The sequence below is a fragment of the Lissotriton helveticus genome, chromosome 4_1 (assembly GCF_964261635.1).
Source record: "Lissotriton helveticus chromosome 4_1, aLisHel1.1, whole genome shotgun sequence".
Lineage (NCBI taxonomy): Eukaryota > Metazoa > Chordata > Amphibia > Caudata > Salamandridae > Lissotriton > Lissotriton helveticus.
The window spans coordinates 4,536,336-4,557,842 of record NC_136063.1 but is presented as its reverse complement, the minus strand read 5'-3'; the positions used below and the strand labels follow the sequence as shown (position 1 = coordinate 4,557,842).

Here is a 21,507-nt window from a genome sequence, read left to right as displayed (position 1 = left end):
TAAATACTACATGCCTACATGTGCACACACTTGCATATGAACATATATATATAACTTGTGTCCTTCACTGTCCCCTGAGTATGTGCCCTGTATCTGTGTTGGTGTGTGCCGTCCATCACACAGTGACTTATGTTTTCTTGCATCAAGGTATGGCCAGTCTGATTTCTCCTCTTGAAGTGGTCCATGGGCCCTACACCTCAAAGACTCTCTCATCCTTGCTCCCAGGTCTGGTTTCTGTGCTGGGATCAACACCTCAGAAGGCAAACCCCACAGGGCATACATAAATAGAAATGTCTTTCATCGCATGCGATTACTGGGATAAACTATTTGAGTTTTAACAGTGCACCTTCCTTCCTGCACATCCAAGCTACTAAAAGTTTATCATTCAATCATTCTACACCTTCTCTAATTGATGAGTATTTTGTTATTTTAACAGCTGAACAAGTTCCTTTTGAAGACACACTTTAAGACACCGACTGGGGAGAACATATCCTTTGACATGCCTGCACAGTATGACATTCTAAACTGGGTTAAGTTTCCCAATGGATTGATAGCTGGCACCAAGGTTGGAAGCTTTGACCTTTTAGCCCCACCAGGTCACCAACTTTCAATCACCCAAAGCTCCATCATATGGCACTCTGAGGGGCCCAACCAGCCAAAGGTGAGTGAGATTTTTGAAAAAAGTGTGTTTGGAAGAAAGCAGAGGTCCATTGAACCACTGCTACCTTTGTAAGAAGAAGAAATGTAAATAAAGAAATAAAGAAATACATGTAGCCCTGTTTCATTTAAGAAAAATAGGATGCACTTAAAAAAAGTTGATTTAATTTAAAAAGTGATCACAGACGTTGTGGTCTACTGTCCAGCAGGCCTCCATCCCTGTACAGGCATCCAATCACAGTCAGTCCCAATTTGACACCTACCTCATGTATATTGATAAGGTAAGTGGATCACTGATAGAATATGGACAACCACAATATCAAGTTACCAAAGTATCGGAACAAAAATATCGTTCAAAATAATATCGACTTGCTATCTTCATAATGGTAAGTACAAAAATGTCAAGAAAAAAATATTGTTGTCAAAAATATCGATGTAGAAATAATCTTTTTTTTTATATGTAAAAAATAATGTAAAATAAATAATAAATGTAACTTAAAAAACGTTATTTAAATTTATTTGTAAATGTTACCAATTACAATAAATAAATGTAACTTAAAAAAATTAAACATATATATATGTATATATATAAAATGTAATTACCTACTGGCGGTCGCCAGTAGGTATATATAGTTAGGATTTTTTCTCTATGGGATTTTCGAAAATTCTATGTCTAATAACTTTGGCGTTTGTGGACGGAATTGGCTGAAATTTTCAGGAAAATGGCACATTTTGTTTCTGAGCAGCCCTTGAAAATTTGGGGGGGGGGTTCGTCAAGGGGGGGCCGAGAAAAAAGGGGGGCCCCAAAACGTGTTTTTAACATTGAGTTTTCCATAGGGCGGTTGGCCTCACTTTTAGCCCGAACGGCTGAATGGATTTGCACGAAACTTGGCAAAATTGTAGGGACTGGTAGCCCGATGTGCCTTTGCTAGGTCTCAATATATGTGCTCCAGTGGATTTTGAGAAATTAACGTTCAAAAAAAGATATATATCTGTAACAGCGGACCGGGCAGCGCTCCGGTTCGCGGACCTTTCGCGGTACGGAGCTTTGTGAAGCGAAGCTGATTGGTTCTCCGGCGTCTGTGAACATTCCAAACAGTCCGTAGCGGCCGCCATCTTGTCTCTCGGTAGGATCGAGAGACAAGAGGAGGCCAAAGCAAAGGGGAAAATGACCATAAGGGGGCATAGTAGATCCTCGCTGACCCCCTAGGTTTGATGTGGAGGTTTTAAAAGGGCCCCGCGGGGCAAAAAAAAAAAATAATAATAATAATCGAACGCCTGAATGGATTTGCACGAAACTTGGTAAAATATTAGGGACTGGTAGCCCGATGTGCCTTTGCTAGGTCTCAATATATGTGCTCCAGTGGATTTTGAGAAATTAACGTTCAAAAAAAGATATATATCTGTAACAGCGCTCCGCTTCGCGTAACGGAGGTTTGCGAAGCTGATTGGTTCTCCGGCGTCTGTAAACATTGCAAACAGTCCGTAGCGGCCGCCATCTTGTCTCTCGGTAGGATCGAGAGACAAGAGGAGGCCAAAGCGAAGGGGCAAATGACCATAAGGGGGCATAGTAGATCCTCCTTGACCTCTTAGGTTTGATGTGGAGGTTTTAAAAGGGCCCCGCGGGGCAAAAAAAAAATAATAATAATAATCGAACGGCTGAATGGATTTGCACGAAACTTGCAAAATTGTAGGGACTGGTAGCTCGATGTGCCTTTGCTAGGTCTCAATATATGTGCTTCAGTGGATTTTGAGAAATTAACGTTCAAAAACAAGATATATATCTGTAACAGCGCTCCGCTTTGCGGAGATAAAATTATATCTGTATTACCTAGCTGTTGCTAACACCAGTTAGCGACGGCTAGTAGGAGATAGCGACCATCTTGGGCCCCACTTTGCATGTGAGTGATATTTATCACTAATGACATGCAAAGTGGGCATGCCAAGATGTTAGCGACTGGAAACAGTCGCTAACATCGCTATCTCCTATTATCAACTTTTAGAAATATTCGCGATAAGCGCGAATATCTCCAAAAGCTAGAACCTGCCCTGAGCAGTTCTTAGCCATGTTATCCAATGGGAGGTGGATAACATGGTTAAGAGCATTAGCTCGGTAATGCATGAATATCGCTGAGTTTTCAGAGATATTAATGTATTGCGGTTGTTTTTTATCGTATTTGCGATAAAACGTGATAATAGCAAGGTTTATCTGCGATAATTTCTGACGATGCTTAGCGGTAAAAAAATCGTTGCTAAGCATCGTTAGGGATAAATATCGCTTAACTTTGGTAATATGCCCCAACGTCTGTTAACATTCGATTCGAAGGAAATCAGGAAGTGTTGAAAAACATTGTCTGCGCCATCTTGCCTTTTTTCAAATGCCACACTCTTGTCGTGCACGGCAGTCATTTTAGATGCCTTGACCAGACCCACTCTGTGCACGCTGTCGATCCTTAGCATGGCTCCCCACCCTCGCAAGCATCTCCCCCAGGCAGTTTTCACCCCCGCTCTCTGTCTTATGCATGGGTAATAAACCACCCCCCATCTGCGCTGCTCTTCCCTGAGAATCACACCCTGTGCCCGCCCGACACCTCCCTTTCGCCCTATTCACTACCGCACCCTCTGACACTCCTTTTCCTCTGTGTCCGATTGTCCAGGCCGGTCCTAGGGTATCAGCTAGCCCTGCAGATGTAGTTTATGGCCCCAGCTGTAAAGAATCACCCCTCTTTAAAGGAGTTATAGTAGATCAAGGCCCACACTCGATGAGATCCGTCACAGCAGACGCGTTCCTATTATCTGAAAACCATCCTGTATTGTGATTGGGGAGGGGACTGAGCCTGAAGCGGAAGATTCCAGGGATGACTCTTTGTACATCAAAGTTTTTACAATTATGTGTCACATTAAAAATATATAGCACTCCAACAAAGTAGTAAGATTATAAAACTTTAATAACTTATAAATATATACAAGAAAACAAAAACAGTAATAACATATAAACATTTTTAGGGAAAAACAACGAAGTAGCGGTCAGCTGTGCGAATAGTCCCAACGCAGCACAAAGTCCAGATTTCTGGCGTGGGGCGTCATGGGGGGTGGGTCATCAGTAGCAAACTGTTGTGCGAATAGTTCCAAGGCAGCAGAACGATGGCACCAAGGTGATGTCCAGTAAGTTGCCGCACTGGTTTTGGTATCCTACAATGCTGCTCCGAATAACGGCGTGGGGCGCCCCGGGGGAGGCGGCGTGAACGGGCCTCTCCAGGTGGAGTCTCGTCTGTTGTAGTCGGGCGCCCCTTTACCGTTTCAGTTGCCATTCCGTCCGATTTTGGTCCACTGTGTCAAAAGCCGCAATTCAGCTGAGTTGCGCCCACTCTTGCGGTGCAGCGATAGGCGGCTGTCACAGGACTCTCAAAATGGCGGCAGGCTGTTTCCTTTTTGGGCCTGGTCCACTGAAATGGCCCTGGGACACCTTGGAAATCGGACGCTTGTCTGCTAGGTCTTGGACCCCATTCTCGAAAGCGTCCCCTCCGCCTTGAGGATTCATCAAAAGTTTTGGGGGCCCCCGACTCCTGTAGGCTTCTAGTGGGGAGCGGCTGCCATGATTGCTCGCGGAATGACCACGACGGAGCTACGAGATGGTGGTGCTCTCATACTGACGCCAGCTTCAGTCTGAAACATCCAGAAACAAGGTGGGGCTTTCATCGTTTGGGAAAAAAAAAGTTTTCATCCAATGAAAAGTGTTGTTTTTAGGTCATATGATCAAGCCTTCCATCATTAGGAAACCAAAAGTAAAATGAACCAATGAAAAGTTTTATAAACAAGTCACATGACCTGTTATGCGGCATAGGGTATAAAATGCGGAGAAAATACGTTGGCACGTGAGGCGGCGTCAGTAGCGGACCGATGTGCGAATAGGCCGAAGGCAACACAACGCGCCAAGATCCGGATGGCACCGAGGTGGTGTCCAGCAAGTTGCAGCACTGGTGTGGCCATCCTACAATGCTGAAAGTCGGCGTGGGGCGCCCCGTTGGCCTGTGAGTTTGCGTCAGTAGCGGACCGATGTGCGAATAGGCCGAAGGCAGCACAACGCGCCAAGATCCGGATGGCACCGAGGTGGTGTCTAGTAAGTTGCCGCACTGGTGTGGCCATCGTACAATGTTCAAAGTCGGCGTGGGGCGCCCCATTGGCCTGTGAGATGGCGTCAGTAGCGGACCGATGTGCGAATGGGGCCAAAGGCAGCGCAACAATATTTTCTGACTGGAAGACACCACAAGGCGCTGAGATGCCAAGATTCGGATGGCACCGAGGTGGTGTCTAGCAAGTTGTGGCACTGGTGTGGCCATCCTACAATGGTAAAAGTCAGCGTGGGGCGCCCTGTTGGCCTGTGAGATGGTGTCAGTAGCGGACCGATGTGCGAATGGGGCCAAAGGCAGCGCAACAATATTTTCTGACTGACACCACAAGGCGCTGAGATGCCAAGATCCGGATGGCACCGAGGTGATGTCTAGCAAGTTGCTGTACTGGTGTGGTCATCCTACAATGCTGAAACTCAGCGTGGGGCGCCCCATTAGCCTGTGAGATGGCGTCAGTAGCGGACCGATGTGTGAATAGGCCGGAACCAGCACAAGGCGCCAAGATCCGGATGTCACCGTGGTGGTTTCATAGTTGAGAGGTACTTCATCTGCAGTGTGGCGCCGAGATCCGGATGGCACCGAGGTGATGTCTAGCAAGTTGCTGTACTGGTGTGGTCATCCTACAATGCTGAAACTCGGCGTGGGGCGCCCCATTAGCCTGTGAGATGGCGTCAGTAGCGGACCGATGTGTGAATGGGGCAAAGGTAGCGCAAGAATATTTTCTGAAGAGGAGACACCACAAGGGGCTGAGATTCGGTTACCACCGAGGTGATGTCTAGCAAGTTGCCGCACTGGTGTGGCCATCCTACAATACTGCTCCGAATAACGGCGTGGGGTGCCCGAAGGGGGGGGGGGGAGGCGGCGTGAACGGGCCTTCCTAGGTGGAGGCTCGTCTGCTGTAGTGGGGCGCCCCTTTACCGTTTCAGTTGCCATTCAGCTGAGTTTCGGCTGCTCTTGATGCTACAGCGACATGCGGCTGCAACAGGACTCTCAAAATGGCGGCCTGTTCTTTGGATTTGGGCCTGGTCCACTAAAATGGCCCTGGGACACCTTAGAACTCGGACGCTCGATTTTTTTTTCCTTTCCTGTACATGCAAAAAAAGGTAAATGCCCGGTACGTTACACGCTTCATCTGCCACGATGAACTCTCCAGAGGAACCGAAAAAAAATATAGTTATGGTAACTATACCATGCATCGTCATATGGAGAGGTGGCACCAATTAATTATAGTGCTGCATAAAAGAGAGATTTGGAGGAGAACCCCTGACCTGCTAGTACATTCATAAAAGAAGTGGCACTGACAGCATCAGAGGCAAGGGAAACGGTCCCAAATATTTAGAAGAACTTTGGAAAGATTAAAATGACATGTTTAGATTGTGGCAAATTAATTTCATGTGGACAGATGAGTGTTACTCTAATAAATACAGCATATGAACATCATCATAGTCGATGGTTGGTAGAGACATTTTGACTATATCCTGGACCTGCCCGTCCTCGCCCAAAATGGCGCCGGAATAAATGGGACTCGTAACTCCTTGTTGTGTACTGGTTGCAGAACCTTGAAATCACGAGATACGTATGCAGTTTTGAAGCACATGGCGGGCGGGGACGAGAATTGATTGAATATTTCGACATCCCTATTGATATTAAGTTCTGATGTGTTATTGATTACTGTACTATTGAAAGTTCGAATTAACGTCACCCATGGTACTTGCCCGCAAATGTATATCTAGATAATTTTATTGTAACTGGCCCTGTCGTATTTTAATTATAAAATGTACGTCCACCGATTCCGTAACTGTTAGACACCTTAGTTCTTGCAACCTAATGGCCCGCCCGTTACGTTCCTCTACAGTGTAAATGTCTACTCATCATATACGATTACAGTTTGCTCCGTGGCCGGCGCACGTGGTTATAGGCTCGTATTTGTATAATGAAATTTTCACAATAAAGGTTTTTAAAAGAAAACATGGTAGTAGTATATACATTGGTAAAGTTTTTAATAATAGTCACTGTTTTAGAATCAGTAAAAGGCAAGTGAAATAAAGCAGACCAATTACATGAAGGGTAAAAGGTATAATTCGAAGGAACGCAGTAAAGATAAATGGTCAAGGGCTGTTGTGTTTTCTACTCCTGCAACATAAAGTGATCGATAAGAATCTCATATTCAGGCGTATCGGCGACTAAGACAGCAGGTCGACCCTCTTTTGCTCAACGGCTCCGTCATGGGACGAAGAAACGCTCTTTTTCTCGAAAAAAGCATATATTTTACTTGCAGGACAGTTGTAAATTTTCCGGGAAAGTACATTAGCCTGGAACATTATAACATATATTTAAGAAAAAATAATGTTCGGAAGTAATAAAAAGCGTAATTTTTAGGTCATATGACCAAGCCTTTCATCATTAGAATAAGAAAAGTAAAATGAACCAATGAAAAGTTTTATTAACAAGTCACATGACTTGTTATGCTTACGTTACGCGCTGCGCGCCCCGGATGACTTCCGGATGCGCTAACGCGGCGCGTCATATGACGCATTACACGACAACGCAGGTCCAGAATATAGTCAAAATGTCTCCACCAACCAGCGGTCAGAACACAACCCCTTTCAGCAGGCTAAATAGTTCTGTTAAATGACAACAGAAGGGACAGGCAACAAGAACCATCAGTCAAAGAGGGGAGGGCTAGTTCTTCTCTACCGGGTTACATTGGGGCGCTACCGGAACTGATCGAATTGGTAGTCTACAGTGTTTCTGGATGTTTCAGACTGAAGCTGGGGTTAGCATGAGAGCAGCACCATTTCGTAGCTCCGTCGTGGCCATTCCGCAACCAATCATGGCAGCCGCTCTTTATCGTGATTTTGGGCGGGGTGGGTGGCGGAGCCAAGCTGTTTTGCAGCCATCATTGTGTGGAGTTCAGTTCATCTCACTAGTTTTGTATTTGTCATGAGGGGTTGTTCCTAATGTTTCTATTTTAGCGAGGTCAAAAAGAGATCCCATTAGTGGCCTACTGATTTTGCTCGATTCCTTTTCTTTTTTTTTTACACGATTTTTCGTTATCTGCGAAGACTAAACAGAGTATTGCGACTCTGTGTTTGTTTGTAAATAGAGAATGAACCAAAGAGAACCAATTCTAAAACAGTAAATACTTGGATAACAATCAATCAAATGGAGAGAGAAGCAGGCACGACGTATTACAACGGGGGCAAAGGCCTGCGTTAACTACCCTTCACTATGTGCAAAGAGAGAGTACTCCTAATAGAAATGAGGGGGGGGGCACCATTCAAAGCAGATCAGTGTGCATAAACACGAAAATGTTTTCACTTACCACGTACTTGACATTCGACAGCTTATGATATTTGCTATTAAAAAACCATTGAAATTCACTGAAAAAACCATAGGTTATAGACCATATATAGTTAGGAATTAGCATTTACAAAACCTTGAAAATTCACTGAAAAAAACATAGGTTATAGACCATATATAGTTAGGAATTAGCATTTAAAAAACCTTATTTTACTCACACAAAACCATTGAAATTCCATATATAGTTAGTTGCACTAACTATATATCGCGCACCCGCAATCCACTGCTGATGATGTCACATATTACATCATTCATGACATGGTCAGTGACATCACTGTTGACATCACTGATGACATCTCAAATGACATCACTGATGACATCACTGATGACATCTCATTTGACATCATTCTTGTGCTAATACGATAAACCTCTTCAGACTCTAATATAACCTTAGATACACTCAGTGTATACAGACACTCACACACTGTCACTCATCCATGGAGTTACTCACACACCTAGTCAGTCATGCAAAGAAACACTCTCACCTCCATTTCCTCAACTATACAGTTATACACACCTTACTTATTCAAACATACACTAACACATATTTACTCTCTTATACAATCCCTGATACAAGTTCACAATGATCCATACAGCCACTCACACATTCAGTGGCTCTCATGCACAGTTATTTATATATGCCAACTCTCACATGTACTGTGTTTTACATATGTACTTACTATGACATGTAGCATTGAGATATCCATTCACTCATCAATACACTCATGCACACAGTCAACCGCCCATGTAGCTTTTTCCACATGCACTCTTGAACTCATACACCTAGTGAATCAACTGCTCACACATCTATGCACAGAGTCACACACCTCCCAGCCACCCCCACACAAACTCAATCTCCCATACAAATTCTTGGGCAACCAATCAATAACACATATAGCCTCTAGTATAGCTAATGATCAACACATGCAGCAGTTTACATCACAACAGACATACTGATGCACACATTCAGACAGTTTAGTCACTAACCCATGCATTTAGTACGACACATTTATTCACTCACTCATACAGTCAGTCACGCACTTACTAAATCCTTCATCCAGACACTTATACATCCACTCATTCTTCAATATATCAAACATATTTAAACTTTACAGAAACACACAGTCATTGGATGATGTCATCAGTGATGTCATCAGTGATGTCATTTGAGATGTCATCAGTGATGTCATCAGTGATGTCATTTGAGATGTCATCAGTGATGTCACTGACCATGTCATGAATGATGTAATATGTGACATCATCAGCAGTGGATTGCGGGTGCGCGATATATAGTTAGTGCAACTAACTATATATGGAATTTCAATGGTTTTGTGTGAGTAAAATAAGGTTTTTTAAATGCTAATTCCTAACTATATATGGTCTATAACCTATGGTTTTTTCAGTGAATTTTCAAGGTTTTGTAAATGCTAATTCCTAACTATATATGGTCTATAACCTATGGTTTTTTCAGTGAATATATATATATTCACTGAAAAAACCATAGGTTATAGACCATATATAGTTAGGAATTAGCATTTAAAAAACCTTATTTTACTCACACAAAACCATTGAAATTCCATATATAGTTAGTTGAACTAACTATATATCGCGCACCCGCAATCCACTGCTGATGATGTCACATATTACATCATTCATGACATGGTCAGTGACATCACTGATGACATCACTGATGACATCTCAAATGACATCACTGATGACATCACTGATGACAACATCCAGTGACTGTATGTTTCTGTAAAGTTAAAATATGTCCTACATATTGAAGAATGAGTGGATGTATAAGTGTCTGGACGAAGGATTTAGTAGGTGCATGACTGAATGTATGAGTGAGTGATTAAATGTGTCTCACTGAGTGCATGGGTTAGTGACTAAACTGTCTTAATTTGTGCATCATTATGTCTGTTGTTCTGTAAACTGCTGCATGTGTTGATCAGTAGCTATATGAGTAACTATATGGGTTATTGATTGATTGCCCAAGTATTTGTATGGGAGACTGAGTGTGTGTGTGGCTGGCTGGGAGGTGTGTGACTCTGTGCAGATCAATGTGTACTTGTATCAATGATTGTATAAGAGAGTAAGTATGTGTTAGTATATGTTTGAAAATGTAAGGTGTTCTATGTTTAACTGTATAGATTAGAAAATGGAAGTGTGATTGATTCTTTACAGGACTGACTAGGTGTGTGAGTAACTCCATGGATGAGTGGCAGAGTGTGAGTGTCTGTATAGGTGTATGAGTGCATATGATAGTGTTGTAAAGATGAGTGATTGTATGTATGAATGATTGTATGGGTGAATGAGTGAATGTGTGTGTAGACGTAGGAATCAGTGAGTGCGTATGTAGTAACTAGTATTGGTGTGTCAATGGTTTCAAAAATTATACTCTGTATTTAACACTGGGTGTAACAGAGGTTATATTAAAATGTGAGGAGATGCATTGTATTGTCACATGAATAATATCATCAGTGATGTGGTCATTGATGTCAAATGAGATGTCATCACTGATGTCATCAGTGATGTCATTTGAGATGTCATCAGTGATGTCATCAGTGATGTCACTGACCATGTCATGAATGATGTAATATGTGACATCATCAGCAGTGGATTGCGGGTGCGCGATATATAGTTAGTGCAACTAACTATATATGGAATTTCAATGGTTTTGTGTGAGTAAAATAAGGTTTTTTAAATGCTAATTCCTAACTATATATGGTCTATAACCTATGGTTTTTTCAGTGAATTTTCAAGGTTTTGTAAATGCTAATTCCTAACTATATATGGTCTATAACCTATGGTTTTTTCGGTGAATTTTCAAGGTTTTGTAAATGCTAATTCCTAACTATATATGGTCTATAACCTATGGTTTTTTCAGTGAATTTCAATGGTTTTTTAATAGCAAATATCATAAGCTGTCGAATGTCAAGTACGTGGTAAGAATTTTTTTTTTCGTGTTTATGCACACTGATCTGCTTTGAATGCTGCCCCCCCCTCATTTCTATTAGGAGTACTCTCTCTTTGCAGATAGTGAAGGGTAGTTAACGCAGGCCTTTGCCCCCGTTGTAATCCGTCGTGCCTGCTTCTCTCTCCATTTGATTGATTGTTATCCAAGCATTTACTGTTTTAGAATTGGTTCTCTTTGGTTCATTCTCTATTTACAAACAAGCACAGAGTCGCAATACTCTGTTTAGTCTTTGCAGATAGTGAAAAATCGTGTAAAAAAACCAAAGGAATCGAGCAAAATCAGTAGGCCACTAATGGGATCTCTTTTTGACCTAGCTAAAATAGAAACATTAGGAACAACCCCTCATGAGAAATACGAAACTAGTGAGATGAACTGAGCTCCACACCATGATGGCTGCAAGACAGCTCGGCTCCGCCACCCACCCCGCCTAAAATAACGATAAACTCTATGCAAATATTACAAATATATACAACACACCAGCAAAGTAACAGGGTAAAACATTTTATTAAATCCCTATTTACATAACTATTTTATACTTTTTGTTGCCCGATCCGGCTAGCTCAATCGATCGAGCATGAAACTCATGCACTCTGATAGTTCAAAGTTTTGAGGAGTGTTTGTTAGACTGTCTGAAGCTTATTTTCACCTGCTACAGCTTCACTATTCTCAATGTAAGTGGGGGCTGTTTGAGGACGTGACTGCATTTGAAAACAATGTGATGCGGTGCCTCCCTGAACCGCTTGACGGAGGCCCCCGAGGGACGGTGTGATGGCGCAGACTCGGAGGGGGCGCTTGGCTCCGGCCCCCTCCCCAAGTCGTGTTGCCCTGGTGTGGCCTGAGATCGCCCCCGACATAGGTGGCCGGCTCCCGGGGTCAAGCGGAACTTTTTGCCTTTTGGTGACTCTTCCATTCTGGACCTTGTCCCACAATCCGTTTGACCTGAAGACAAGCTGTAGTGGGGCGCCCCTTTACCGTTTCAGTTGCCATTCCGCCCGCTTTTGCTACACTGTGCCTCTTCCGCTATTCAGCTGTTTACCGCCCGCTCTTGCGACTACAGCGTTTAGCTCACCATGTAGTTGAGTTGCTCCCGCTCTTGCGGTGCAGCGATAGGCGGCTGCCACAGGACTCTCAAAATGGCGGCCGGCACTTCAGATTTGGGCGTGGTCCACTAAAATGGCCCTGCGACACCTTGGAACTCGGACGCTTGTCTGCTAGGGCTTGGGCTCCATTCTCGAAAGCGTCCCCTCAGCCTTGAAGATTCTACAAAAGTCTTGGGGGCCCCCGACTCCCGCAGGCTTCTGGTTGGGAGCGGCTGCCATGATTGCTCGTGGAATGGCCACGACGGAGCTACGAGATGGTGGTGCTCTCATGCTGACGCCAGCTTCAGTCTGAAACATCCAGAAACACTGTAGACTACCAATTCGATCAGTTCCGGTAGGGCCCCAACGTGACCCGGTAGAGAAGAACTTGCCCTCCCCTCTTTGACTGATGGTTCTTGTTGCCTGTCCCTTCTGTTGTCATTTAACAGAACTATTTAGCCTCCTGAAAGGGGTTGTGTTCCGACCGCTGGTTGGTGGAGACATTTTGACTATATTCTGGACCTGCGTTGTCGCGTAATGCGTCATATGACGCGCCGCGTTAGCGCATCCGGAAGTGCTCCGGTGCGCGAAGCGCAGCTTCCCGGAGGCGATCCGGGGCGCGGCGCGCAGCGCGTAATGTAAGCATAACAGGTCATGTGACTTGTTAATAAAACTTTTCATTGGTTTTCATTTTACTTTTCTTATTCTAATGATGAAAGGCTTGGTCATATGACCTAAAAATTACGCTTTTTATTGCTTTCGAACATTATTTTTTCTTAAACATATATGTTATAATGTTCCAGGCTAATGTACTTTCCCGGAAAATTTACAACTGTCCTGCAAGTAAAATATATGCCTTTTTCGAGAAAAAGGGCGTTTCTTCGTCCCATGACGGAGCCGTTGAGCAACAGAGGCTCGGCCTGCTGTCTTAGTCGCCGATACGCCTGAATATCAGATTCTTATCGATCACTTTATGTTGCAGGAGTAGAAAACACAACAGCCCTTGACCATTTATCTTTACTGCGTTCCTGCGTATTATACCTTTTACCCTTCATGTAATTGGACTGCTTTATTTCACTTGCCTTTTACTGATTCGAAAACAGTGACTATTATTAAAAACTTTACCAATGTAAATACTACTACCATGTTTTCTTTTAAAAACCTTTATTGTGAAAATGTCAGTATACAAATACGGGCCTATAACCACGTGGGCCGGCCACGGAGCAAACTGTAATCGTATATGATGAGGAGACATTTACACTGTAGAGGAACGTAACGGGCGGGCCATTAGGTTGCAAGAACTAAGGTGTCTAACAGTTGCGGAATCGGTGGACGTACATTTTATAATTAAAATACGACAGGGCCAGTTACAATAAAATTATCTAGATATACATTTGCGGGCAAGTACCATGGGTGACGTTAATTCGAACTTTCAATAGTACAGTAATCAAAAACACATCAGAACTTAATATCAATAGGGATGTCGAAATATTCAATCAATTCTCGTCCCCGCCCGCCATGTGCTTCAAAACTGCATACGTATCTCGTGATATCAAGGTTGTGCAACCAGTACACAACAAGGAGTTACGAGTCCCATTTATTCCGGCGCCATTTTGGGCGAGGACGGGCAGGTCCAGGATATAGTCAAAATGTCTCCACCAACCATCGACTATGATGATGTTCATATGCTGTATTTATTAGAGTAACACTCATCTGTCCACATGAAATTAATTTGCCACAATTACCATAACTATATTTTTTTTCGGTTCCTCTGGAGAGTACATCGTGGCAGATGAGGCAGGTAACGTACCGGGCATTTACCTTTTTTGCATGTAGAGGAAAGGAAAAAAAATTCGAGCGTCCGAGTTCTAAGGTGTCCCAGGGCCATTTTAGTGGACCAGGCCCAAATCCAAAGAACAGGCCGCCATTTTGAGAGTCCTGTTGCAGCCGCCTGTCGCTGTAGCAGCAAGAGCGGGCGAAACTCAGCTAGACGGCGCTCCACTGAAGGAACATAGACTTGCTGTGAACCTTCCATCTTTTCAACACACACCAGTGCGGCAACTTGCTAGACACCACCTCCGTGCCATCCGGATCTCGGCGCCCCACTGCAGATGAAGTGCCTCCACATGGAGGGAGAGACTCGTTTGCGCCGCCTCCCCCCCGCTTCTCAGAACTCTCAACTATGACACCACCTCGGTGCCATCCGGATCTTGGCGCCTTGTGCTGGTTCCGGCCTATTCACACATCGGTCCGCTACTGACGCCACCTCACAGGCCAACGGGGCACCCCACGCCGACTTTCGGCGCAGCATTGTAGGATGGCCACACCAGTGCGGCAACTTGCTGGACACCACCTCGGTGCCATCCGGATCTCGGCGCGTTGTGCTGCCTTCGGCCTATTCGCCGCAAGTGCGCACGCAACTCAGCTGCATAGCGAGTGAAACACCAAGGGGCGCCCCACTGCAGCCGAGGAACCTCCATCTTGGGGGCGACGCACAGCATCACATTGCTTTCCAATGCAATCAGATCCTCAAACAGCCCCCACTGCCTGACGCGAACTCACAGGCCAACGGGGCGCCCCACGCCGACTTTCGGCGCAGCATTGTAGGATGGCCACACCAGTGCGGCAACTTGCTGGACACCACCTCGGTGCCATCCGGATCTTGGCGCGTTGTGCTGCCTTCGGCCTATTCGCACATCGGTCCGCTACTGACGCCGCCTCACGTGCCAACGGATTTTCTACGCTTTTTATAGCCCTATGCCGCATAACAGGTCATGTGATTTTTTTATAAAACTTTTCATTGGTTCATTTTACTTTTGGTTTCCTAATGATGGAAGGCTTGATCACATGACCTGAAAATAACACTTTTCATTGGATTAAAACATTTTTTTTCCCAAACGATGAAAGCCCCACCTTGTTTCTGGATGTTTCAGACTGAAGCTGGCGTCAGCATGAAAGCACCACCATCTCGTGGCTCCGTCGTGTTCATTCCGCGAGCAATCATGGCAGCCGCTCCCCACCGGAAGCCTGCAGGAGTCGGGGGCCCCCAAGACTTTTGTAGAATCTTCAAGGCTGAGGGGACGCTTTCGAGAATGGGGTCCAAGACCTAGCAGACAAGCGTCCGAGTTCCAAGGTGTCCCAGGGCCATTTCAGTGGACCAGGCCCAAAAAGGAAAGAGCCTGCCGCCATTTTGAGAGTCCTGTGGCAGCCGCCTATCGCTGCACCGCAAGAGTGGGCGCAACTCAGCTGAATGGCGGATTTTGGCACAGTGTACCAAAAGCGGGCGGAATGGCAACTGAAACGGTAAAGGGGCGCCCCACTACAGCAGACGAGCCTCCACCTGGGGAGGCCCGTTCACGCCGCCTCACCCCCCCCCCCCCCCCCCGGGGTGCCCCATGCCGTTATTCGGAGCAGCATTGTAGGATACCAAAACCAGTGCGGCAACTTACTGGACATCACCTGGGTGCCATCCACATCTCAGCGCGTTCTGCTGCCTTGGGACTATTCGCACAACAGACCGCTACTGACGAGGCCTCCCCCCGCACCCCCCGGGACGCCCCATGCCGTTTTTCGGAGCTGCATTGTAGGATACCAAAAACCAGTGCGGCACCCAGGTAACATCACCTGGGTGCCGTCCAGAACTCAGCACGTTGTGCTGCCTTGGGACTATTCGCACAAAACACAGCTACTGACCATTGTTGCTTCTTTTTTCAAAAAAATGTTTAAATGTATTTACTGTTTTTGTTGTGTTGTATATATTTATAAGTTATTAAAGTTTTATAATCCTACTACTTTGTTGGAGTGCTATATATTTTTAATGTGACACATAATTGTAAAAACTTTGATGTACAAAGAGGCATCCCTGGAATCTTCCGCTTCAGGCTCGGTCCCCTCCCCAATCACAATACAGGATGGTTTTCAGATAGTAGGAACGCGTGTGGTGTAACGGATCTCATCGGGTGGGGGCCTTGATCTACTGTAACTCCTTTGAAGAGGGGTGATTCTTTACAGCTGGGGCCATAAACTACATCTGCAGGGCTAGGTGATAGCCTGGGACCGGCCTGGACAATCAGACACAGAGGAAGAGGAGTGTCAGAGGGTGCGGTAGTGAATAGGGCGTAAGGGAGGTGTCGGGCGGGCACAGGGTGTGATTCTCAGGGAAGAGCAGCGCAGATGGGGGGAGGTTTATTGCCCATGCATAAGACAGAGAGCGGGGGTGACCAGTGCCTGGGGGAGATGCTTGCGAGGGTGGGGAGCCATGCTAAGGATCGACAGCGTGCAGAGAGTGGGTCTGGTCAAGGCATCTAAAATGGCTGCCGTGCACGACAAAAGTGTGGCATTTGAAAAAAGGCAAGATGGCGCAGACAATGTTTATCAACACTTCCTGATTTCCTTCGAATCGAACGTTAACAGACGTTATCTCTCCCACACTACCGGTCCCCCTGGGCTTAAACGCCGAGATGGTAGGGACTGCATCCCGTGGAGATAGGCCGAGACGTCACTCAGCAGAAAAAAAAAAAAGTCTATAAACATACAATAAGTTAAAAGTCAATCATTCTTGTTTCCTTGTAGTACGCTCCACAGTCCGCTTTCCGTTACGCGTACCGGGCGCACCCCACGAAAAAAAACGGTGGTCATTTGCCCCTTCGCTTTGGCCTCCTCTTGTCTCTCGATCCTACCGAGAGACAAGATGGCGGCCGCTACGGACTGTTTGGAATGTGTACAGACACCGGAGAGCCAATCAGCTTCGCTTCGCAAAGCTCCGTAACGCGAAAAGTACGCGAAACGGAGCGCTACCCGGGACGCTGTCACAGATATATATCTTTTTTTGAACGGTAATTTCTCAAAATCCACTGGAGCACATATATTGAGACCTAGCAAAGGCACATCGGGCTACCGGTCCCTACAATTTTGCCAAGTTTCGTGCAAATCCATTCAGCCGTTCGGGCTAAAAGTGAGGCCAACCGCCCTATGGAAATTAACATGGGAAAAACGCGTTTTGGGACCCCCCTTTTTTCTCGGCCCCCCCTTGACGAACCCCCCCCACATTTTCAGGGGCTGCTCAGAAACAAAATGTTCCATTTTCCTGAAAATTTCAGCCAATTCCGTCCACAAACGCCAAAGTTATTAGACATAGAATTTTCAAAAATCCCATAGAGAAAAAATCCTAACTATATATACCTACTGGCGACCGCCAGTAGGTAATATTTTACCTACTGGCGGTTGCCAGTAGGTAGTTATAGTTAGAACCTATTTTTCATAGAAAATCAGCAACATTCTATTTGCAATAACTTTGGCGCCGGTTGACGAATCTTTGCTAAATTCTCAAAACATATATCTAGCTCTAGTCCGGTCCTATCCTGAAAGTTTGAGGCTGATTCATTAAGCGGGGGCTGAGAAAAAATGTGAGTCCCAAAACATGTTATTGCCCATACAAAAATTTAGACACAGCTGCAGCCCGAACTGCTGAACGGAATGACACCAAATTTTGCAAAAAGGTAGCCCTTGGTTCAGAAAGCACCCTTTTTGTAAATGGTGTAAATCCGTTGAGTAGTTCCTGAGAAATTCGAAAAATAGTGGTGAAAAATAATTTTCCCATAGGAAACTTTAGATACTGTTATAGCAAAAACTGCTAAACGGAATTACACCAAATTTGGCAATAAGGTACTGCTTGGCTCATAAAGCAAACTTTCTAAAAATGGGGTAAATCCGTTCAGCAGTTTTTGAGAAATAAAGGAATAAATATAGTGATATCTATGGCCACGGTGGATCCGCGCATCAAGTGGGCACCCTGCGCGCACCTTCCCTATCACAAGCTTCATATTAATTGGCTGTCAATACTCCAAACCAGGAAGTGTTGGCAGCCTTCTTGTGCCTCGGTAGAACCGAGGCACAAGAAATAAGGAAAACAAGTGCACAAAATGCATAAAGGGGACAGGGTAGAAGCACCCTGACCCCCTGGGCCTGCTTAGGGGTCCCACAAGGACCTCCAGGGCCCCCCAAATATTATTATTTTTTTTAAATCGGCAAAATCCGTGCAGGGTGCCCTGGGAGCGCCACCCCCCTCCCAGGGCCGGCTCCTGTAGTGTCCAGGGGTGCCCACCCCCGGGACACTGTAGTTTGCTATGGCAGGGCGGAAGCATTGCGGCTCCCGCCCTGCCATACCAAACTTGGTTTGGATTTTGAAAGAGAGAGCAGAGAAACCTGCTCTCTCTTTCAAAATACAAACCAAATTGCTTTTCCATACGGGAAGCTGCATCTTAGCAGCTCCCCATGTGGAAAAGCAATGCCGGCTCCCGAGGGACGCAGGAAGCCGGCGGGACCATGGGGGGATTGAGGACCCCCCCACGGTCCCCAGCGGAGATGACCAGCCCTGGGGGATGGGGTCCCCGAGCTACATGTGGCCCAGGAGGGGGGCCACATGCCCCCTCCCCAAAATTAAAAAAAAATGAATAATAAAAAAAGAAAGCCCAGCCCCGGGGGATGGGGTCCCCGGGGCCATAAGTGGCCTGAGCAGGGGGGCAATGCAGCCCCACCTCCAAAAGGATGAAATAAAAAAAAATTCATGCCCCAGGGAATGGGGTCCCCACGGCTGATTAAGGCCTCTGGAGGAGGGCCGGACGTCCCCCTTCCAATTTTTTTTATTTAAGAAAAAAAAAAATCAGGGGGCAGGCCCTAGGGGAGGGGGTCCCCAGGGCCATTAATTAGAAAAAGAAGGGGAGCCACGCCCTCTCCTTTCAGCACTCTGCAAACGCATCCCCATGCATGTTTGCAGATGGGGAACGAATTCCCCTTGAATACTGGGGGTCCCTGGGGGCCAACTACCCCACTAGGAACCTCCAATATGCGCAGGGGCTGCGTTGCAGAGAGGTGTACTGAGGTCACGCCCCTTTATACACCCCTCTGCAACGCAGATCTGTGGCGCTTAATGGAGGTAGCTGGTGGGCTAGTTTCATCCCAGGGATACTCAGGATTCAAGGGGACCTAATCCCCCAACTTAAAAAACGCCATGAGTCGTGTTTGCACAGTGGTGAAAGGAGGGGGCGGGGCCTGAGGTGACATGTGTGCAAACATGCCCTGTGGCGCGTTTTAAGTTGGGGAATTAATTCTAGCCAACCAGGTACCTCTAAGAAGTGCCACAGAGCTGCATTGCAGAGTGTTGTAGAACACCTTTCTGCAACTCAGCTTCCTGGCGCATACTGGAGGTACCTGGTGGGCTAGTTGGCCCCCAGGGACCCTCAGGATTGAGGTGGAATAAATTTTCCACTTAAAACACACCACAGGGTGTGTTTGCAGACATGTCACCTCAAGCCACGCCCCCTTCCCTCACCATTGTGCAAACGCACCCCATGGCGAGTTGTAAGTTGGGGTATTAATTCTCTTTCAATACTGTGGGTCCCTATGGGCCACCTAGACCAGCAGGTATCTCCAGTATGCACCAGGGTGAAGGGAGGGGAGAGGGCCTGAGGTGACGTATGCAAACACGCCCTGCAGCATGTTTTAAGTTGGGGAAATAATTTCCCTTCAATTCAGAGGGACCCTGGGGGCCAACTGGCCCACCAGGTGCATCGAGTAAGCACCACTGCGCTGCGTTGCAGAGAGGTGGTGCAGGCCGTGCTCCTTTTTACACCTCTGTGTAATGTCGCTTACTGGAGGTACCTAGTGGGCTAATTTGATCCTAGGGACCCTCAGGATTCAAGGGGACTTAATCTCCCAACTTAAAATGGCCACAGAGCATGTTTACACAGTGGAGAAGGGAGGGGACGGGGCCTGAGGTGACATGTGCAAACACGCCCTGTGGCACGTTTTAAGTTGGGGAAATAATTCCCCTTCAATTTTGAGGGCCCCTGGGGGCCAACTAGCCCACCAGGTGCTTCCAGTAACCGCCTCTGCACTGCGTTGCAGAGAGGTGGTCCAGGCCATGCCCCTTTTTACACCTCTGTGCAACGCAGGTCTGTGGTGCTTTCTGGCAGGGCGTGTTTGCACACATGTCACCTCAGGCCCCCCTTCCTTAACCATTGTGCAAATGCGCCCTGAGGTGCGTTTTAAGGGGTAGTTTTAGTCCCCCTGCCCTATTATATACTAGGGGCTTAAAGAGGCAGTCATGTTATTCACTGGGGTAGACCAACGCATAGTGTTCCCTTGTGTATGTAGGTGTTTTAACTGTGCTCTAAGTGTCTTTAAGCATAGCACTTGCTCTAGGACTGGTTAGTCAGAGTCAGTTACCACCAGTATCCATGTGGAAAAGTTGAGGGTACAGGATGATTTTGCAACAAGGCCTGTTTTTGCTCCTCTGTTTGTTCTTTCTGTACGTCTTCCTTCTTCCTGCACTTTTCTTCGTCTTTGAGGACTTCTGTTGCTTCTTTGTGCATTTATTTTCCTTCTTTCTGTGTGTTTTTTCTTCTTTCTTCACATGTCATACACCTGTAGGCACAGTTAGAAACTTGCCTTTAAAAAGCCTTTCAAAATTCACTTAAAAAACCATAGGTTTCAGGCATGTTATAGTTAGGAATTAGCATTTTAAAAGCCTTAGAAATTCACTGAAAAAACCATAGGTTTCAGTGGCGTTGTAGTTAGTTGGATATTTCACTCGTATAAAACCATAGAAATTCCCCCGTTATAGTTAGTTCAGCTAACTATAATTTGCGCGTACGCAATGCACTGCTGATGACGTCACATATTACATCACTCATGACATCAAGTTTCAAGTTTTATTTTATTTGCATAGTTCGTTAAAACCATTGCAACACAAAATTAATTCATTACAACCAATTTTTGTATATAAAACTCCTTTTGTTATAAAAGCATAAAAATTCTGTAAAAAAGACTGTACAATGAAAAATTCAGGTATTATAAGTCAAGTTTTTAGGCACGCTATAACTGTAGTTGCGTGTCATGATTCTAAAATACTTTTCTTTGTTTATAGATACACAGATACATTTTAAAAGTTAGACTTTATCCGATATTTTGATTTCAGGCAGTTTCTTTTGGCCTGCTGTCAAGAATTTTACCAAAGCACAGCTTAATTGAGGGTCACTTGGGGCAAAGCAAGCCAGAACAGCCCGCCTCCTAGTGCGAATTCCACACTGGTTGAATTTGACTTTTAATATTTGTAGCCGTTCGTGTGAAAGTTGGTTGCAAGAGAATAATAGATGCAGCAGGTCTTCCGATGGTGTCCCGCATAGTCGGCAACTGGGGTCCACCTTCTCCTTCAGCCAGGGTGGAGAGTGCTGAGTGCCAGGTAGAAGCCGAGTCTAAACTTCATGAAGCTGATTTTTGTATGCCTTAGTTTCTTGAG

The 21,507-nt window shown here is 45.6% G+C and overlaps 1 protein-coding gene across 1 annotated transcript in view; it reads left to right on the top strand.

Annotated features, from left to right (window-relative positions):
- LOC144826870 (vomeronasal type-2 receptor 26-like) overlaps positions 1-21,507 on the top strand; it is a 152,599-nt gene that overhangs the window by 107,369 nt on the left and 23,723 nt on the right. Inside the window, exon 5 of the mRNA XM_078685329.1 lies at positions 437-661. Within this exon, the coding sequence (XP_078541455.1) occupies positions 437-661 (225 nt within the window). The remainder of the gene's footprint in view (positions 1-436; positions 662-21,507) is intronic.